The sequence below is a fragment of the Oncorhynchus masou genome, chromosome 8 (assembly GCF_036934945.1).
Source record: "Oncorhynchus masou masou isolate Uvic2021 chromosome 8, UVic_Omas_1.1, whole genome shotgun sequence".
Taxonomy (NCBI): domain Eukaryota; kingdom Metazoa; phylum Chordata; class Actinopteri; order Salmoniformes; family Salmonidae; genus Oncorhynchus; species Oncorhynchus masou.
The window spans coordinates 28932045-28949331 of record NC_088219.1 but is presented as its reverse complement, the minus strand read 5'-3'; the positions used below and the strand labels follow the sequence as shown (position 1 = coordinate 28949331).

General features: G+C 43.0%; 1 protein-coding gene across 2 annotated transcripts in view; it reads right to left on the bottom strand.

Annotated features, from left to right (window-relative positions):
• The window catches only part of LOC135544500 (ephrin-A5-like), a 49832-nt gene extending 33893 nt beyond the window's left edge, over positions 1-15939 (bottom strand). For both annotated transcript variants that reach the window (XM_064972158.1, XM_064972159.1), the window contains exon 1: positions 14861-15939. In XM_064972158.1, the coding sequence (XP_064828230.1) occupies positions 14861-14985 (125 nt within the window). In that variant the 5' untranslated portion in view covers positions 14986-15939. The remainder of the gene's footprint in view (positions 1-14860) is intronic.
• Between the last annotated feature and the right edge of the window lie 1348 nt (positions 15940-17287).

Here is a 17287-nt window from a genome sequence, read left to right as displayed (position 1 = left end):
TAGTTCTGAGATGGACAAACTAACAGAGCAGGATGACGGGATTTCAGAGAGAAGAAAGGGGTGAGTGATGGGGATTGGGTTGAGATGGAGAGAATGAGTGAAATATTGAACTAGAAAGATGAAAGGAGGAATAAGGAGGATTAAGAAAGTGAGAAAGCAGGACTGACGAGAGAGAGAGAGAGAGAGAGAGAGAGAGAGAGAGAGAGAGAGAGAGAGAGAGAGAAAGAGGCAAGGAAGAAGAATCTACGGAATGAGGGTGAGAGGAAGATAGGGCAGGGCAGTAGTGATAAAAGGAGAAAGTGAGGAAAAAGGAGAGTGAGAGTGGTTTTCCTTCCGTGTGAAACAGTTGGGACTGGCTGGAAGTCACACGGGGCTGGGGTGGAGCGGTTGTGGCTCTGCTACGTGCCTTTCTGGCCTCCGATCCCAATCATTCATACTCCCCAGCAAAGCCACAAGCCCACAGGGAGCGACCCTGCCCTGCCCTTACAGTGGTTCAGACTTCCTGTGGGTTCCTTCCTGCCGAGAAATGCACTCCTGCTGCCGCTCCTAAAACGAAGGAATGTCCCAGCTAAATAAACAGAGTGATATGGCTTAGAAATCCAAATAAATGCTGTGATGTTTTACAGTGTAAACGTACATACATTGGAGTGGGGATTGTAGCCCCTTGGTGATGTGCTGAAACATACAGGCCGTGCCACTGAGAAAAGGTGTCAGACCCCGTTATAGGCCTTTGGCTGGACGCAGCTCAAGTACAACTTGGACAAAAGCACTGCTTGTCTCCGCTCATTAAGTGATTTAAGTCCCGTGTTCCCAGGTTTCTTTCATCGGCCGCCAAAGTGAACACACTTTTCTTTTTTTTACAAGAATGCCGGGCCGCGGAGATGAATAGAGCAAGGGGGAAAGCTGGAAGTTAGGGCCAGGGAACTGGGTCAAAAGCTGAGTGGCTACGCTAGCCATGCCTATTAGCGTCCCCAGTACGGAGGGCCATATGTGAATGAACAGTAAGGGCCTACACTGGGAAAACAGCCCCTCACTGGGAAAAGTAGCAGCCACTTAATCCATTAACAGTTCTCTCCCCATAGAACCAGCTTTTCCCATGGAGGTTTAGTTCTGTAAAGTGCTGCTATTTTCACATTTCTTGCTAACGAGACATAGTTGTCATGGGGGAAGGGTGGACTACTGCTCAGTGCTCTGACCAGCCCCAGGGGTGTGATGCTTCAGCAGACTGGTGTCATAATTACATCTGATAGCCTATTGGATATCACACAGTTTGCATATTTACTCTTAAAACACCATCACAGTGCTTTGGGATGTGAGTGACGTCCCTGGGCTTGGCGGGAGGATGGAATGTGGCCAGAGAGAGAGTATTAGCGTTCGCTAGCTGGGATGAGCTCGCTGGCAAACACACACTGTTTCAATTTGCACCTGAAAGACAGCAGGCTCTTCTGGGCCATTATGTCATCTGTTTGTGAGCTCTCTAATTGGAGAGCTGTGGAAGGAAGGCTAGCCATGCTGCTGCAGTACAGTCCTCTGCTGTACAGGGGGTACGAGCAGTTCTCATAATGAGCTGGGTTAATCTGAGATCAGTTTGTAGAGGAAAGGGATGTATTCAGTCTCAGTTTGTGACACATAATTTGCAGAGGGATGATAAATGATACAGTGTGAAAAGCAGCACTTGCACATAGTCAGTTCTCTAAGTTTCCATAGCCAAGTCTCACCAGCAGGGGCCCTGGCTATCATCTGTAATACTGGGGAGAATCTCAATTGCATACTTCTCGCGTCCTCTCTCCTCACCTCCTTCTCAAAACCCATTGGAGGAGGTTAGAGGGGCAGGACCTCTGTCTTTCTCATCCAATTGGTTTTGAGAAGGAGGTGAGGTGAGAGGACTTGAGGAGTATGCAACAGAGATTCTCCCCTAGTGGGAAAGACAAGCTCAGGGAGGGTTCCACAGTTCATCAGCCCAGTGGGTGTGGCTACACCCCAGCAGCCAACCTCAACCCCCTGACATTACACCACAGCCATGAGGTCAGGGGGAAGCTCTTTCCTCCTCTTCACAAAGAAGTGATTTTTCTATCTCCCCGTGAGAACAGCAGCGGATAATGAACCTTTGGGCTGGGGATAACACGTTCGCTTTCACACGCGTCAACTCCATTCTGAACCGTAACAAAAGGCTGCAGGAAGACATTGGTGGGGAGGGACCGGGAGTCGGGGTACGCTAAAGCGCATTTCTCCATCTAAGATGTGAGGGATGTGGGGAGATAATGTGGCTACTGCAGATCTGAGAATTGTGTTACATGTGGGGCAATACAAACAGATGAGGACACTGTTAACATTTAAACTGCACTTTACTCATGGCTATCGACGTTCATTAATCACAAACTCTGGTCAAAACGCTTATTTACAGGGGGATAAAGTAATGCATGGCATGATGTGCTTGTCAGTTGTGTGAGTGTGTGTGTGTGTGTGTGTGTGTTTTAAGACCTCTGTCTCCACACAGCCTGCAGACTCATTTCCACACCAGATTAGATGAGAGTGTCTGTCTGGGCCAGAGTGTGGTTTCAAATTAAAATCATGCAGTGCCACACAATCATCTGAAGAGCATCTGTAACAGCCATGAGCACTGAGCACAATACGAGGCCCACAAACAGTGAACATCACACCCTGCTGCTTACTGTGGTACCACACATCAAGCTGTACACACAGCCCAGATACTGATAAAAAAACAACAAGCATCTGCTATATGCAGTCATATCTAATGACACATTCACATCCATTAACAGACGCCGAGGAAAGAGTACGGTATACAACTTGGGAAAACGCCTACTAAAGATCCATACGATACGATGCATAGTATCAGTCCTGTGGAGTCACGCCAAGAGGGGAGGAAATGACATCAGAGGTAAACTTTAGCCGTTCCAGTATGGGGGAGTCAGCTGGGTCGGAGGTGGAGGGTTGAGGGGTGGGGGAAGGGGGAAGGGGAGGAGTGAAAGGCTGTGAAGTCCCTCTCCTCATATCTGATATCAGCCCAGGACTGGGAGTCAGCATATGTGACAGACGTCTGGACACCAGGGCAGGGAGGGAGGGAGAGGGGTTAGAGAGGGAGAGACAGAAAAAGGAAAGCAGAGAGAGAGAGAGATGTGGAGAGACAGGGATACAGATAAATCATTCTCAAGAAAAAGGGTAAGAGAGAAAGAAAGTGAGGAACAGAGCGAGAGAGAGACGGGTGGTTATAACCTTCTCACATTTACTTCAGATGTCTTGGGCTAAAAGGAAGGCACCCGTGTGTGTGTGTGTGTGTGTGTGTGTGTGTGTGTGTGTGTGTGTGTGTGTGTGTGTGTGTGTGTGTGTGTGTGTGTGTGTGTGTGTGTGTGTGTGTGTGTGTGTGTGTGTGTGTGTGTGTGTGCGTGTGCGTGTGCGTGTGCGTGTGCGTGTGTATGTGTTATGGATACTGTTTTAAAATGATTGCTCTGTGCTTTTCAGTGGCTATATGCCCCAAAATAAACTAGCACTGCCACACAGCATAAATCCAACAGTGCATTAATGGCCTCCCTTTAGGCATGGGTACAGATGGAATACGATTTCCACATGGTGTATCTGCCACACTTTTGGTTATCAGTGCTGATCTCCCAATGAAAACGCAGCTGCTCTATGCCTCATTGGTTGCCACAGGTTCTGGCTTAATCCTTATTGGTGAGTTCTTGACTGATCACACCTCGCTTCCATTGTCTTTGGGCTTCGATTTGCATAATTCCTATCCCTTACACTAGCCTAGAGGATTTGTAATTCAAAATACTCTGGGATTTAAATAACAGGAACAAAGCTACCAAATGCAGGAGATCATTAGACCAGCACAGGCAAGCACTGTGAGCCACACTGCCAGCTGAAACTGAACGCCAAAATGATTAACACAATGATATAGATCTATTAAATGAAGCCTTGAGTTTACTTAAAAGTTTTATCAGAATTATCAGTTATTTCAATATTTTCCAGAAACAATTGGGGCAAAATCCAGTTGCACATGGTCAATTTTTAACCAATAGAAAAGGAGAATTGTAAGCAGCAATATTAGCTCAGACCACCATATTTCCTATCATGTTGCTGGGCAAAATGTCCAATGAGCCTGCCTCCGTCATACTATGGTAGCTTGGTTGGTGGTTGTTAAACGTGTGTGATGTGTTAGCCGGTGGACTCCTTTGGCCCCCTGTGTAGCGTGTGACTGACCTCACTAACAGAACTTCTGCATTGCCCAAAGTAGCAGTCACAAGACTTCAGAACCTAACAGACCAGAGGCTTTTTTTCAATCAATTCTCTTTTTCCCCCGTCTTTAATCATTCGATATGCTCCAATAGGTGAAACAGAGGAGTAGTGACAGATTTGGAAGCCGTCACGAAACACCCATGGTTGGATCAAAGGTCCATCCAAGCACTGAAATGCCAGCTTCCTAAATACAACTGCACTTTTCCCTTAGACTGAGAGATAAATAACCATTATATCTAGAAAGCACCATTCACCTGACTGTGTTATTTACTCATTCCATAAAATATGGTTAGGGCCTCCTTTACATAAGTTATTAACTTATGAAATAACTAACTCAGCACAAGGATCAAAATGAAAATACTTGATTTTATTTCAAACAATTCAAATGTAATTATTTGGTATTTTCCAGTTGTTGATCAATTTTGTCAGAAGTTCATTGTACATTTTATTTGATTTATACCCACCACAAGACTCTTATGAAAATGTTTAGTTTTTTAGTTTAAAAAAATATATATCTTTCTCATCTACCTAAAAAATAGTTGCCGATATTTTATTTATTTGCTTAAAAGTTGTCTTTATATCTTTCTAAATCCGTTGTCTTATAATAAAATATTGTACTTCAATTTTGGAGTAATGTAATTGTTGAAATATAGCTAGCACAGTCCAATATATATATATATATTTTTGCTTCACTTTAGTGAATGCCTTGATTTCGTTTTTGCTCTTAAACATAGGCTACAAACAAATGCCCTAGCGAGTAAAAACACTGATATTGCAGTAGCATATTATATGTGACAATTTACAACTGTTTTCGTCACCATGTGAGGATGAACATATGAAAATAATAAATTCCAGTAAATATTACCAGTAGTGCCTCTGTATGAGCACTACCTGGCTGGTTCCATGTCTGGCCCTAAAACATCTCTGCCCAGAAGTGCACTTAAAGGGCCTGGGCTTTGGTCATTAAGATCATAAAGTCCTGCTCATAAATATGTTTTACTTGTTCCTTGAGTGTGCTCACTGCTTAGGAAGTCTTTATAGCAGAGCGGTAATATTTCTTTCTCCAGACAGACCTGCCCATTGAGTTATTATGGAATACTGTAACTGGCCAAATCATAGCATGGCTCAGAGTTTATAACTGAAATATAAAAAATATTTTCTTCTCTAATAAGCTGCTATAATATACAATCCCTTGAGAATCTTGATTCTTACAAATATATAGTAATAAATATACAGTACATTGCTTGGTCTGATAGATTGATTCCATGAAATAGATGTTAGGTTTTAATTAGTACAACTAAAATATCATCACTTTATAAGATGACTGTTGGTCGTATTCAAATGATATAACGATGGAAAATAAATTGCTATCTATTTCTAACAACTAAAGGTTTTCTTTAAAAAATTTAAAAGACGTTAATTTATCAATTGAAAATTAAGCAATTTTCGTTGATATATTTTAGTGCTGGGCTGACTTACATTGAAACAATTTTCCGTTATTTTTTATTTAACTTAAAAAAAAATCTTATATAGTTGTTATTGTCTCACATCTATCCAGTACATCTGGTCCCTCGTCTGTCCCACAGTACTATAATACTACTGGGAATGATACTGAGTGGTTTCAAGCTCTGATCGCAGCATCGTAACCAGGAACACAGGTATTTCAGATGGGTTTCAGGGGAAGTCCTGCAGCTTTTATTGCAGTTTTTTGTTGAGAAAGGTAGTCGACTGCTTCAAAGTGGGACAGGACAGGTTATCTGTGACCTGGCCTCTTTGTTTAGTAGACAACGGAGGGTTATTTGGCCATTAGTGTCTCTTTGTAGTGACTTGTCTAGGTGTGATATACACCCTGTCACTAGAGATCCAGCACAGCCAATCTCTGCTACATCTAATGCATGATAAAGCAACAAAGATGGTGGAGACAATGCCTTGTGACGCAATGAACCCATAAACACCACAATCCAGGCTCATTCACATGACCAGTAAAATGCCAAATGACTTCAATTATAATCAATGTAATGTAAAAGCGTAATGCTACTCATTCTCTATTTCAGTTTCATTTAATATGAGAAAAGGCTAATAAAACCTATGACAAACTTAGCATATCATCTGCAGACTACAGACTGCTAACTGCGGTCGGTTGTCTGATTCACGGGGAACGTAGTATTCTGCTTCGGCGAAGACTTCTTATTGGTGGGAAGATGTTGAGCTGTGATTGGCTGGGAGGGTGACATTCTGTGTCGAGCTCCACGCACCAGAGGACGGGGACCTGTTACTCCAGATGTCCTCTCGTCGTCCCCTCCAATGTTTGCAGTCGCACGCACGCGATCCCTCGCTCCGCCTGGCTGCACCCTCTCATCGCATTACTTCTGCTATTCTAACTCCGCCATCAATTATGCACTAGAATAACTGAGGGACCTGGCGGAGCCAAGACATAAAGGGAGATCATCAGCCCGGGCCCTGCGAGCATCTGCCTGCTTGTTCCCACTGTGTTGCCGTGAGGAGTGATACGGGTGCCAGGCCGGCGGCTCAGCTAGGGTACCGGCAACCAAGGCACAGATACAGCTATGCTAAGCTCGGCTAGGGAACAAACGCATCATGGCTATGACACAAACACAGCCAAGCCATGACTATGTTGCTTCTACCATTGTTTTCAGTCTAAACTAACGTTGTACATGCTTTTGGAGAAATGCATTAAAATCACAATCAAAAAAATGTGGTTAATCATATCTAAAGCTGTTCGTTGTCTCCTAAGGATCTTCATGTTGAATTAAACAAGGGGCGGAGCCTGTTCAGTAAGGCTCCCAGGATTCTCAACCCGACTTTATTTCTTGAAAACAAAATGGAGTCGAATTTGGAGGGAAATGGCGGTCTCTGCTTCCCTCCCCGTCACAAGACACAGCTGGGAGTCAGGCAAAGAGGAGAGAGAGACACCTATGAAGACAGAACAAATCCTAGCAGTCTGAGATTTCAATCAACAGTGCTAAACTTGGGGTGATGATAAACTCATATGATTTCATCGAAGTCTCTTAACATCAAAGAAACATGGGGTGAGTGAGAAAACATGTATGTATTATGAAGTGAGACAAAATGTCGACCCCTGCATTAAAGTCATGGCGGTCCTGACCTGGATTTCTTCTGGTTGCGTGTGAAGGTTTGCTGTCCAGGCTCTACTGTGAGATCGCAAACAGCTTTTAAATATTTCATGGGTTCCAAAGCACTGAGCATGCTCAAAGACAACAGGAGGACATACTCTCTGTCTCCATGGGCCAGAAAGCCACACTAAAGGCCCTGAAAAGTCACATCAAGTTAATGAAAAGAACACTGTTCTTCCCAGATATCTAAATGTCACTTTTTTAAATATTTACTCAGAAATCACATTATCAATGCCCTTTACCTAATCTGTCCACGGGTGCCTGAAACGCCACAACTATGCCAAAGTTCATTGCATAGACTAAGCTAATCCAGTATATAAGACTTCTCTTAACATGCTATGAAAAGTAATGAGCTTTCATCAGATAAAACAAAGTTTCATCAGACAAATGTAATATTTACTTCACTTGAACCAAATGAATAAGAAAGGAGGAGCACAGTACATTCAACCATTAAAAAATGTAGGCCAATTCCGTTTTCAGAGTGTATCAGTAATTCAATCTGATCTAATCAGCCAATACAATGGGGTGAAAAAAATAATACTACACACTTCATCTACCCTGTTTGTCTTTAAGTCTGATGCAATCACAGAAGAAATTCTGTAGAAGCAAAATGTCTTAATCCCCCCCCCCCCCCAAAAGAAAACAAGACCTTGAAAGTTAGTCACCAATGAAATTAGGAAACTTTGCCTCTTGGAGAGGGATATTTGCTTTTTCTTTCATTTCAAAAGCCACATTGACCCAAATAAAGTTCCCGAAGCATTACACGGATGCTTGGCTGTAATCACATTTGTTTTATATCGTGCATACTTTCCGGCCAATTTGGATTCATTTGGAATAGTATATAGTAAGGTCTGTAAAACACAGCACCCTGTGCCAATGTGCCTGGTGGGAGCCACAAGCATGCCAGGTCTGTGTGCCATAGACCAGAGAGTAGCACTGGTGGAATTCCAGTTAGCAACAATAAAACAGCCAAACTGTCAAGACCACACCCTTCTGGAGCTATCTCAGACTGAGCACTATGAACAGCAATCATGACTAATTACTAAAGACAGAGGACGAGCCAATCCTCTGTAAATAACCAGGCTTTAGGCCAGGGGTGTTAAACATACGGCCCGCAGGCCAGAACGAACCCACGAGGTAGTAGAAAATGTTAGGTCCATTAGAAGTGATAATGGACCTACGTACATACAGTCCCATACAGTTCTTGCCAGCTCGCTAATAATCACCAGAATGAACGACAGTCAGGGAGCATCAAAAGTTCCAAAAACGATGAATAGAGGACTATTTTTGACATATATTTTTAACGGTGAGGAAGTATAACACATTGAAGACCGAACGCAGCCCTGGGCGAAACGAGTTTGACACCCTTGCTCTAGCCCTCCAGCTGCAGAGAGCTCAGCTATGGTCGACAGAGGGAAATGAGATCCTTCCAGTTCTCGTTCTGACTTTCTCTCTCTCTCTCCCCATCTCTCCCCTGATTTGCACTGAGACAATTTGTTCTCTCCATTTACTTGATCCATTTAAAGTCTGCAGTGCAAAATGTCCATTTTCATTACCTTGGCCTTTGCCTACTGTACATAGTCCTCTTTCATTGTGGGCTTGTTCTGCTAAAGCGTACTGTAAAAGGAAGCTCGGATAGCCACTCACCACTCTACTGCACAGAGGCCGTCAATACAGGAGCCTTCCCCGCACACCACTACACTGTCTGTCAGGAGGCTTTAGGGCCTTCAAGTGGCAGTTCCAGAGGCTTTACTGCAGTCATTAGGGGCTGTGCCTGATTAATGTGAATGGTCAGGCAGGCCCTGGCTTTCTGGGGGAAGAACAGAGTGGGGTGAAGGGTCCCACAGGAAGTGTTTTGTGTCTCCACACAAAGGGAGGCTGACCTCTTAAGCCCCTTAGAGCCTCTCTGCTAATACCCTCACTGGTGCCTACAAAGACACAGTGGACGCCATTTCACCACTCACATTTAAACAGCACACAAAAAGCCCCGCCGAGACTTAAACCTTAAGAAACAGCAGAAAAATGAACCTTGGGAGCGCTGAAGTGAGACTTGGAGATTAGGGGCTGGAGGGTTGGCTCTAATCCACTGACTGGCCCGCGCATAATAAATGGCTGATGCCGACTTGCCGAGCTATACCACCGATCGGAAAATTGACTGAAAACAAGTTTACGGAAGTTGCTGAGAATGTGATCTGCACAAAGTTTAATAGAAAGAGCATGGCAAAGACATTCTATCCAAAAAGGGATTAATTGTGTGGTGCTCTGAATATTGAATATTCCTGTAAGGTAACAGAGAAATCCCTACTTACACACAGTTAATACAATATATGTTCACCAACAAGACACCCACTTAAAACACCCTCTTTTTAGTCCCCGTTAGTCAAGCAGTGGCAGCCTTGTTAGTTTGAAGAGACTGACAGGGCCAAGGCACCTTTCTCTGTGTGCAGGGTCACAGAGCAGTGGGACAGACTACTTTCTCCACAGGACAATTTTCCCCTTCTTTGAGGGCCAGGACAAATAACCACACTCTCTGACGCCTAGAGTTCCCTGAGAGGATGGCTGCAGCATGCGGCTCCATCCACAGGCTAAGTAAGGGCAGGTGTGGAAATACCGGTTTTGACCTCATGCAGGGGGCCCATGGCATGGCCACTATTTCCCCGGGTAACCCTGTGTCCCATCTCCGGAAGCTTCTGTTACCCCTGTGGACTGTGTCTCGCTCCCGTTGTGTGCCCCTTCCCCTTCGCCTCCTTACGTACTCGCCCTCACAAGAGCCTTGCCACAACTACCTTTCTCTCTCCCACTCCCCTCTCCTCCAACTCTCCCGATATGCCTGTCTCGCTTTAAGAGCATGCATAGTTAAAAGACCGCTGAGTACGACAGGAACAATAGTGTCCTTTCACGCGGTCTGGGCTGGGGCTGGGAGAGGGTTGCGGTCCTGAGACCCAGTCAATATTTGGACGTAGCTGCTTTTTGTTTCCGTTTTGTACCCAAGCGGAACCCAGCAGCAGGGAGCCGGGAAAAGGCTGAGGGGGAAAACAAAGGTCAACACTCTGAAAAACGCAAACGGAGCAAACTCACAATGCCACTGGGAAACTATCACAACATCAACTTGTCACAAACTGGAAAGTGGTGTATTGTTTCTTAAGTGGAGATTAAAAATGTTGCCAGAATAGAGAAAGCAAACAGCCAAGGTCATTTCGCTGAGAGGAGAACTATCTGTGTCTGTAAGGGCAAGGATGTTATGAGGTGGAAAGAGAAGCCACTGAGTAATTTTCACATTTCTTAGGTGTCCTCACAAGGACTGCAGAATCAAATCAAAGTATACCAAAGTAGTGGAACCGGAAGACAGACGAAAAAGTAGTTTGATTGTCTTCGATAAATATGTCACATCTGTTGTAGAAAGATTTGAGGGGCATTAACAAAGCTTAAACTGCAGTCCCGAGGGTGACAGTGCTCTTGTAGAATGCTGAAATCCCTCTCCCCAGCTGTCAGGTCGTTAGTCCCACCCAATGAGCCTCTTTGATGAGGAAGAGTATCAGTTTCCATGGCATCGGAGACACAAACAGCAGGAAGATTAGGGACTCAGGAATGATTCTCCACTGATCCCACCTATTAGCAACAAATAAACACCTTGCCACAGCAATGATTGCATGTGTCCCATATGGAGCCTGACGGTTTTAATTAAGCAACTATCAAACTAAATACAGGCCGGTGGGGATTTCTCTAATGCTAACTCATCAATGGGCAATAATCTAATCGTTAACTTTACTTACAAATTGTGTTTTTAATTACACATGTATTAACACAGTATTACTGAAAAAAATGCATGACTAGCCCCTCCACCATGTTTACACATCATTCCCGCATGTATGTTAACCAACAGCCATCCAAAAACAGCCCTTCTCCTCCAATCTTTACAAGACATTTTTATTTGTGCCCGAGCAAATTCTATAGCTAATTACTACCAATATAGCACATTCCTATAAGACGGGCACTTAAAAATGATGCTCTCTTAAAATGTGTCACTAACGAGTCAAACAAAACACTCGGACTTATTATAATATAGGGTTATTCCATTTTATTTCAATCCCTTTTTGACTGCACCCCTTTTGATTTGAATGAAACTTTCCATACATATTTGTCCATGGTAGAAGTGGTCATCAAGTGACTTTTTGGATCTGAATGCCAAAACATTCAGGAGATATAGGTGCCCAAAGTTGACCCCTTTTACATACCCCACCATACCATGAGACATCCATGTCTTAATCACTGGAAAAGATAAATGGTTGAGTTTGATAGCATTTAAATGCTTACAAAAACAGTTGTCAAACTATTCCATAATTTTGTGATTATATATATATATTTTTTTTTACTTTTTAAAATTTTAACGTCAATTATCTGAAAACGCGGTCAACAACAATTTTTTTTTTCATTTTTGCACATGTAGTTTAGACACTATTTTACATAATCTGAGGTATTTGTGTTGTGCCCGCCATCAGTGGTCTGAAGGGACAGGTCCATTCTATGAATTCTATTTCTATGAATGAAATGACACCCGCCCTGTATTCAAGAGTATGCTGAGTCTCAACTGATGGCGGGCACAATGCATGCACTTCAGATTATGCAAATGAGGTTTTAAGGTACAACATATGTGAAAACGTAAATAATCAGAGTTGACACGTTTTTAGATCATTGACGTTAAATGTAAAAAAATAATAATAATAATTATTGATTTATTTTTAATTCAATAAATTATTACATTGTTTGACAACCCTGTTTGTAAACTGTTAAATGATATTAAACTGAACCTTCAATCTTTTCCAGTAATGTCTTGTGGCATGGTGGGGTATGCAAAATCTGTCAACTTTGAGAATCTGAATCTCCAAAAAGTCACTTTCATAACACTTTCACCATGGGCAAGCACTGAAAGTTTCATTCAAATCAAAGGGGATGCGGTCAAAAGTGGATTGAAATCAAATGGAATGACCCTATATCCATTGTAGCTCAGAAATGTTAAGTCTCCTCAACAAGCACTTCATTTTTTTTTAATTAAGGTGATTATAATGACTTGAGCGCCTCACTGTCACTGATTGAGTCATTTGCACCTCCGAGCTTGACTGAATCCTTATCATGGTTACACTACTGTTCCACTGCTTTTGATTCCCACTGTTGGAGTGTATCAACAAAGTGCGTCAGAATGTTGAGAGGTTTTTCTTGAGAGATATTGGGAGGGAAATAGGAGCAACGTTTATTAAGCTCGCAACAAACATGACACCATCAACCTACATGAGTTTTAAACAATAGAAAATGTCTTCACCATTTACATTTTTCACGAGTCACTTCCTATTTCAATTTCAGAGTCCCTGTAGGGGATTTCATGAATGGCTGAGTATGGACTGCAGGACTGCAGGGCTGCCGCGTTGGGTGCCGTTTTTCTACTGTGGTCAGAAAAAAACCTCATCTGGAAGTTGTGACTATACCCCAGCAGGCTTCGGGCTCTGATGGCTGAGTATAGTTACATTACCCAGCAGGGGCCACGGACCCAAGGTCTAACACAGAGCATGGTTATATTAAACGGCAGGGTCAGGGGCCCCTGAGTCTTAGCATGGTGCATGGTTACATTATACAGTGGGTTGGGTTTGGATTAGGCCCCTGAATGAGAAAAGGAGAGTCAATTTAGAGTTAGTCATTTATTGACTTGAGGAACCCTATTCTCCTCAGACAAAACCCATGCAGGGTGCCGTTTCATGGCCGTCGCAGAGCCTCAGAGGAGAGGCAGGCTCTGCCCTGGGCTTAACCCTGACTACAGTCCCCTCTGTGCTGCCATGTGATGGTTAACCCAGGGCCTGCTTGATTACCACAGAGTTTGTGACCTCAGCATGTGTGTGTCTCTCACAGGAGCATGCACCACACTGGGCCTGGGCACTGCTGAAATACCCCTCTGTGTTCCCCCCATTGTCTGCCCCAGCATGTGGTTGGGTGGCAGGGTAGCCGGGACGGAGGGCATGGCTTTGGAGGAGCAGGACTTGGGAAGCTGGAAAGCTTTTTCGTTTTTTTTTTGGTTTGGCAGGAGCTGTTGGAATGAGCTGATGCCACTATGGGAGTGCATCAAAGATGTTATCTGTTCCAGGAAAAGAGGTAGAGAGGCAGAGAGCTTTGCCTTTGATGCCACCATATTTGCGTGAATATCTCACCCGTTCTCTTTCTTCTCCTAACTAGCTCATTGCACACACTTTGCCTCAGGGTTACCACAAAAAGACAAACAAGTACAGCATCATCTGTTGATTCCGTGCAAAGCAAAAATCACCCCAACGGACCAGTTTCTTCTCCCTAAGCATAAATGTTGAGGAGTCATCCCGAAACTGTAAATGTCAGGAAAAACCTGATAAGGTACAAAGGTGATATGTTATGCATGACACGAAGTGGTACACTCATACTACAAACTATTTTCTGAGAATCAGGCCATCCAGTGTGAATAGCAGTTAGTCACCTGGGGAGTCAATTCAAAGCTGTAGGCTACCTGAGAATAGTATTGCACAATTAGCATCTCTGTCAAATAGCAGTCACATCTGACCATTCCATTACAGAGGATAATTACAGCCATTGCTTTACCATTGTGACCACACTAATTGGCAACTTTGACCAATTACAATAAAATACAAATGGCAGGTGGAAACCTAACTGAATATTTATTGTATTTTATTGTACAACCATGTGGAAAGGCTTTTAACATGTTATAAAAAGGTACAAGTGTTGTGGGTTTTTGTTGTGCGTCATATGCAAACGCCTTATCATTTTTCCAAAGAAAAATATTGAATCTTATTCAAGGCAACATTTTAGATGTGTTGAACAGACACTTGGATACATTCGTAGCCAATTGTAACAGAAATCAATAGCTACTGCTGCTACAGAATAATTGTCCTACTGCCGAATCAGTAAAAGTGAACGCGTTAAGAATCCGACTCACACACAGAATATTTTAAATTATCAAACTAACACCCGATTTCCCTCATTCGAGAGATAAGCCACATCATTTTCCATTAGTTAAATTATAAGCCTACCTAAAATGAAAGCCTTTCGCGGCAACAGATATGTGGACGCATCCAGCAGAACCAGGATAATATTAATAATCATTCTGGTGTATTTACAGTATAGGATCTAACAAACTTATTGATGAGAGGTAGATAATATATATGTCACGCAACATACACGTTCGTCTTTGTAAATGATTGCCGATGTGCATCAATAAAATGTATATTTAGGCTAATACACAAGTGAATCATGGTCAGTATAGTAGGGCAGAATATTTAAAATTCACATTGTAACAAATATCATATGGTCTGCGGGCCATCCACCTCCAACCAATGTCATCAATTAAGTTGATCCCGCATGAAGTTTGTGACCGTGGCCCATCCCTGACACACATTGCGGTTACGCACGAGACTCACCTGGGGTTGGTCCGGTTCCAGTAGACCGCATAGCGGTCGGACACCACCTTGGAGGCCGGCTCTTGGCCGTAGACACACGTCCATAACACCAGCGAAACGCATAGGATCATTTCCATCTGCGGCATGGCTCCCGAACTTGGACACGTCAAGGTCCCTCTCGATGCAGCGTCTGGCGCGGTAGAATTCTTCAAATGAACAGAGTGAAATTAGATTCACATCTGAAGGCTTTTAAATTATAATTGCCTTATGTCTTAGTTGACTGCTCGAGTATAACGCATTGATTGGATTATTTCACGAGGCAGTTATTGTGCTGAGGCTTGAATTGACATTTGTAAAAAAGTTGTTTTTTCATTCAGTAAAAAAAAGCAATGCCAGTTTGTGGAATAAAAATTATTGCAATTGGTGGGTAAATGTCTTGATTATTAATTAGTTGAGGATCCGTTTAAAAGACACTATTTCAGTCATTGTTTTGTCGTGTATTCATAGCAACAAGAGCATCCTCTTCGACCGCAGAAGATGTGGGATGTCACAGATATGATAAACATGAATTTTTAGCTTTATAATAGTTTTCTGCTGTCGTCGGTCTACCACAGCCTACACAAATGAATAATTATTCTCTCGGATCAACTCTTCTTTGGGCACCAATAGTTTCTGTAACTATAGGCCTATGCAGCGTTGAATTGTTGATTTTCAAGTTAATAACAGCGTGGTCCATGCATAAATATGCTCTGAAATGTTTCTAGAACATTTGAATAATAATTAACTCCACAGAACCAGCCGGCTACAGGCAGTGCCAAATCTCCCTTTACTCGCGCGGCTGTGTCCGTGTCGTCGGCGCTGTCGCTGTATTGTCACGGCTGAAGAACCGCTGAAGAACTAGGAGCAGCTCTTTCCTTGAACCGGGGTCGTTCAAATGTGCCGTGGCAAAAAACGAGTTCATAAAATCCTTAGCATGGACACAAATACTTCTAAGTGTCGCTTGAAACGAGGCAAATATAAGCAGGAGCGATGGAAAGTCGTGTAGTTCAGCATGAAGAAATCAACCCATGTCAGAGCAGCGCTCGCTCGGCCATGCATGATCCCCCACTGTGCCAGCGCGGGTACAGTTTCAGTCTCACGCACAGTCTCATTGGTTTGCATTTTGAATGATGGGCGTTTCGCTTACAAAAACAACATCCCTCCTCCTGAGGAGGTGTATCTGCTTCAGTGCTTCCTCAAGCGACAGATAATTTATTTCACAAAGTAGACATACTGGGCACGAGGACCATTGACCCTAAACGAGATTAGAAAGATCTGATACCATCTCCGCAGGTCGGTTACAGGTTTACACCTTTCACCCAGGTTGATGCTGTCTTTACCCACACATAACGTATTTTGAAACGAACCATGTTTTTCATTATACAACATTGTGGAAATTTATGCTGCAACTAACCACTGAGTCGTATTGCCCGCTACTGTAATTTCTATCAAATAGTTAATTTACTACACATTTAGCTCCTGTGTTCAATTCAATTTCGATATACCAGTGTGTAGAATGAACAGTTCAGTTAAACATGTGAATAAAGTGACATGTATGTGGCACTCTGCATTGCTTCCTACTTTTTGTCAATGTATTCAACATTCAAACATCGGGCAAAGGCAATTGCTTACTGTTCTACCCTGTCTTGCAGGGTTTGCTGATTTGTAGGCTTGGCTACAGACTGATGCGCCGTATCGGTTTTTGCTCATACCATGCTTAACGCAGTAGCCTTCCAATGTTTCTTGGCGCCCCACAGTGGAGAACACGAGAATCGCTTATTGGAAGGCAGGAAGGTAGGCTTTAAAATAAAGTAATTCGATTCAATATCAGGTAATGTGTTATGTTTTCTATATTTGTAATCAATGTGATTATTTTAGGATTAACATCATAGGCATGTAGTAGGGCCAATTATTAAGGTATTTATTGTGTATTTTACAATGGGTAGATCTAATCCTGAATGCTGATTGGGTAAAACCACATTTCTGCCAGTGTCAATTTAAGCAATAAGGCATGAGGGGGTGTGGTATACGCTTCGCAGAGTGCCTGGACACAGCCCTTAGCGTGGTATATTGGCCATATACCACAAACCCCTGAGATGCATTATTGCTATTACAAACTGGTTACCAACGTAATTAGAGCAGTAAAAATGAATGCTTTGTCATACCCATGGTATACGGTCTGATATACCACTGCTGTCAACCAATCAGCATTCAGGGCTCGACCCACCCAATTTATAATCCACAAATTACCACCGGCTAAATCTATGACGTTAAAATGCCTGTTTACTCTGTTCCATCTGACTGCGCAATCCACTGTCTAATCAGCACAGCACAGAAATTACAAACTTGATGTCCACTAGAAAAGCATCTAGACATTATCTCAGATTTCTTTTTGACTTACATTTAGTT